Source organism: Akebia trifoliata, chromosome 6 (genome assembly GCF_017979445.1).
Source record: "Akebia trifoliata isolate Shusen 1 chromosome 6, ASM1797944v1, whole genome shotgun sequence".
Lineage (NCBI taxonomy): Eukaryota > Viridiplantae > Streptophyta > Magnoliopsida > Ranunculales > Lardizabalaceae > Akebia > Akebia trifoliata.
In genome coordinates, this window is record NC_141380.1 from 4,695,120 (window position 1) to 4,699,293 (window position 4,174).

The 4,174-nt window shown below is 38.7% G+C and overlaps 1 protein-coding gene across 1 annotated transcript; it reads right to left on the minus strand.

Moving 5' to 3' along the window:
- Positions 1 to 1,735: 1,735 nt before the first annotated feature.
- On the minus strand, positions 1,736 to 3,422 carry LOC147399783 (uncharacterized). Its single transcript, XM_086445261.1, has one exon. It carries the CDS (start codon positions 3,331 to 3,333, stop codon positions 1,963 to 1,965), a length of 1,371 nt encoding a protein of 456 aa, XP_086301387.1. The 5' UTR covers positions 3,334 to 3,422; the 3' UTR covers positions 1,736 to 1,962.
- Between the last annotated feature and the right edge of the window lie 752 nt (positions 3,423 to 4,174).

Sequence of the window (4,174 nt, forward strand, 5' to 3'; positions counted from 1 at the left end):
TGTATCTTCGTGTTTGGGGGATGGTAGCTACAAGGTACAATTGTGCAAGGGGAATTTCCATGGTTTAGTGTCAGGTAAAGTTCATAGAATCAATTTGGTAAGGAATTTGGTGTTGGTGATGTCCAGTAGCATTTCTCTTGTTGTATAGAGGTAGATAGTTGAAAATGTACATGACAAAGCATCCACAACCATGGCAACATAGCACCACAAAGAAACAAGGGGGAGTAACAGCGAGCAGGTCATGGCTGTTGGTTGTAGCACTATTTTTCCACCAGGCAATGGCATTGTTGCTAAGATTATGGAAGGTCTGTGTGAATAGCAACTTATCAACAAAAAAAAGGTCTGTGTGAATAGCAACTGTCAATGGTGCAAACGTGAGCTACAAGGATGGAGCCCATGTAGGAATCATCATGCATCGTTGATTGCTTGCTCCATAGAAGAGAGAGGGCATCTCTTATAGTAACTACCCCAGTGTGAGGAAGAAAGGTACAAAATAAGGCCAAGGCAAGGCTTAGACTTGACCAAGGTTACGAGAACAGAGACTTCCCCATCACCGTGAAACCAAAAGGAGCACATGCATTGATGGTCATCGTGAGGTCAAGGGATCATAAACGAAAATGTAGGAATGACCACAAGAATGAGAACGGGCGCCCCATTACAAATCCTTGAGTGAGGGGGTTACCAGGAAGTCTAGCCTTCGAGCCCATGCCGAACCCATGGAAAGATAGTATTGTGATGCTAAGTTATATATGGCTAGGAAGAGCATCTTACCAATATGAATATCACCTTCAATCCATGATACAAGAGAAAACGATGTTAAAAAACAAAATAGTGAGGAAAGGGGCCTCTCCACATAAAAAAGGGAGCGAAAAACTTATAAACGGGTATGACATACTTCTCCTTCATCCCGCAACGGATTACTCTTCAACCTAGTACAACCATCCCCACTAGCCTCTTCCTCTCAGGCTCTTCGTCCTCTTTTTATTCACCCATGGTTCCCCAAGAGCAAATTTAGCCAAGCATTTAGTTGCAAGAAAACTCCTACATAAGGTAAAGTGCTCTAGAATAGAGCTTTTCCCATGGTTTTGCCTGGGGAGTGCCTTGGACTCACAGTTCTGAGATGATGTAACACGAAATCATTTGAGATGGACTAACCATAGATCATGAAATTATATACTTTTTATGTTTAACATTTTATAATTTTTGATTTTACTTGTACAAAAATGATGTAATAGAATATCTTAAATATGAGATATATGATTTCTTTTTTGATACTCAAAATATTTAGCATAGATCCACAGTCGTTTTGGGGTATTTCCAAACCATCAATTTTTATTGGGCATTCTCCTTCATGGATGTCAAAACTAAATTCACACTCCAGATACTTAGTATTGGTTTTAGTTATTCAAAAGCCCTTGGACGCCAGCACCGATCTCCATTATTTTAGTTTTTCATTTACTCTTCAGTCTCATAAAATAATATCACATGGAAAAAAAACAGATTTAACTTCAAATAACCATAGCAAGAGTCTACAAATACTCTAAATGATACAATTAAAATATCAAGAACCGAAAATGTTTACATGCGACCATAGGCATATAACAGGATCTTGAAAAGAAGAAAAAAAACGGTACCTTTTGAGAGGCAGCAAATCATGACTACTCTCAACTTGTACATCACTATTACATATATAATCATACATTGCAAAACTATGCTATAAGCAGAACATAACATATACACAGAGCAATAACATAAATTATACACAAAATTGTATATTTTTCCAAACTGATAAAGTACACAGAACAACACAAGAGGGCTGGTGGCTACACAAAAAAGAAAAAATTGGAAAAAACCAATCCCATTGACTGCAAAAGAGGTACATCCAAAGCATAGAAAAGTTAACGGTACAAGACGGTTAAATTTCGAAGACCCCAAGTGATTGTCACCTAAATACCACTGTTTTCACCTGAGACGATCTATAAAACCCTCCAAATCTCTCCGCCCAAAACTCCTCCCATCCGAAGTGGCATCCTCGCACCTTGCCGCGAAGTAATATATCAACCAAACCACCATAAAGTAAACCTCCACCACTGATTGGAAAAACGATGCAAAGAACCTCCCACATATATAAGTCAAACCCCATCTCACTACCGACCCACAAAGGATAGCTTCGTAGCATTTTAATCGGATTGCCTGACTCAACATCGTGGACATCAAGTAACACCCTTCCTTCACAATTTCCATTCCACTCCTCCTTGTATCCGTAATTGCAACCCAATAATCCACAGCAAACACAAAAGCCACAAATGTATCCAACAAAAACCAAGCAAACAGAAACCCTGATATTTCCTTCTCAAAACCCCTAATCCAAGGAGACGAAACGGAGAAGGGCATCAATTTCAATCTCACGAACAGATTAAAGAACGAGTACTGATCTTCAATTTCACCAAAGAACCATAAACCAAGGAGTTGAGTTAACACATCTCTAACAGCCCATCTCATGAGAATTAGCCCCGAAAGCCTTCGAAATCCCAATTGTGAACCAACCCAAACCGTTCGAAAAAACGAATTATACTTCCCTAATTGGTTGTTAACCACATTGAAGAACACAATTCCAAGAACACATGATTGCATAACCAAAAACCCTAGAATCACCCAACCGTAAGCCACGGATAAGAAACTCACCAGAAAGAACAACGCAGCAGCATCGCGACGACCGAGCTCGAGTCCATTAATAAAGATTCGAAAATCCACAGTTTGATCCACTGTTTCGTTCCTCTCACCATTGCCATCACCATCACCATCACCACTATCAGATAAAGAGAAACCCTCAGCTTTGAACAGAAATCCTGACCTAACAATCTCTGAAAACCTAATTCCATCGTTTTTCCCCAAATCAGAAAACTCTAATTTCCCTTCACGAGGGAAGAAATTACTCAAATTCACAAAACTTCCATTAACAGGAGATCTACGACCAAATCCAAATATTTGATCGTCTTTATCGTCGCTGGAGAAGAAATCATCATCTAGGGTTCCGACTCGGCTCAATTGGAGGAACGGTCGGCGACGGCGGTTTCTGACGACCGGATATCTGAAGTTTTCTGAGGGTCTGACGTTCTTCTCGGAGAGATCGAGACGTGATAGTAGGGCTTTTATTGAGGGGTCTCGATCGATGAAGGAGGTTACGAATAGGGTTCCGCTCTCGACTGCAGTTCGAAAGGAGAAGAGAAGAAGAGAGAGAAAGAGAAATGTGCAGAAACTGGAGATGAAAGATACAGAGGATTGGTTGATAACTTGCGCCGTGGTGCGTAGGTTAAGATGAGGGTCGGGCATGGCTTTTTTATCAGTGTGTGTGGCCGTTGTTGTTTCTGCAACTTTTTTTTGTTTTTCCTTCAACTGTTCCTCTCGTTTGCGGGTTTATTATGCGACTTGGTTTTAAAACTGTGGACACATTTCTTGACTTCGGTCTCGTATGATAGAATGATGGTAACTTACCTAAATGCCCTCGATTTTAGCATCTAGCCAAAAAGTAAATGATTTTTCTTCTAGGAAATTTTATTGGCACACCGATGATCTCTAAGGACGGGCCAAATTTTTTTTTAATTATTTTTAAAGTTAAAAATTCATTTTGGGCAATCCTATCAAAAGGAACCCCTTGCGACTCCGACGACTCCATTCAATCTGGTGATCGGAGAGAGAGAAGAAAAAAGGAGGATGAGAATAAAAAGAGAAAGAGAGAAAGATCATAGGAGGAGAAGAAAGAAAGAGATGGATGGAGGAGAAGAATAAAAAGAAGGAAGAAGAAGCCATTTTCAATGGGATTTTTCAAACATTTTGAAGATGTAAGTAAAAAATTAGGATTCTTTCATTTTTTTTCTCATTTTTTTTTATGAAAATCGATCAATAATAGTTCTTTATGGTTGAAATCATCTAAATTAGTCATTATTTCCATGTATTTTAGTCGAAAATAAAAAATGGGTGAGTTTTACCAATGTCAAGTTCACCATTTTTTATTTAGAGAGTGGTGAATTCGACAATAAATAAAAAGCGTAGAGTTTGACAATAAATAAAAAGTGGGAACTCAACAGTAAATAGTAGTGAGTTCTACAATAAAAATTGTGAACTCAACACTAAATTAATAAAAATGTTGAATTCGACAATAAATAAAAAACCA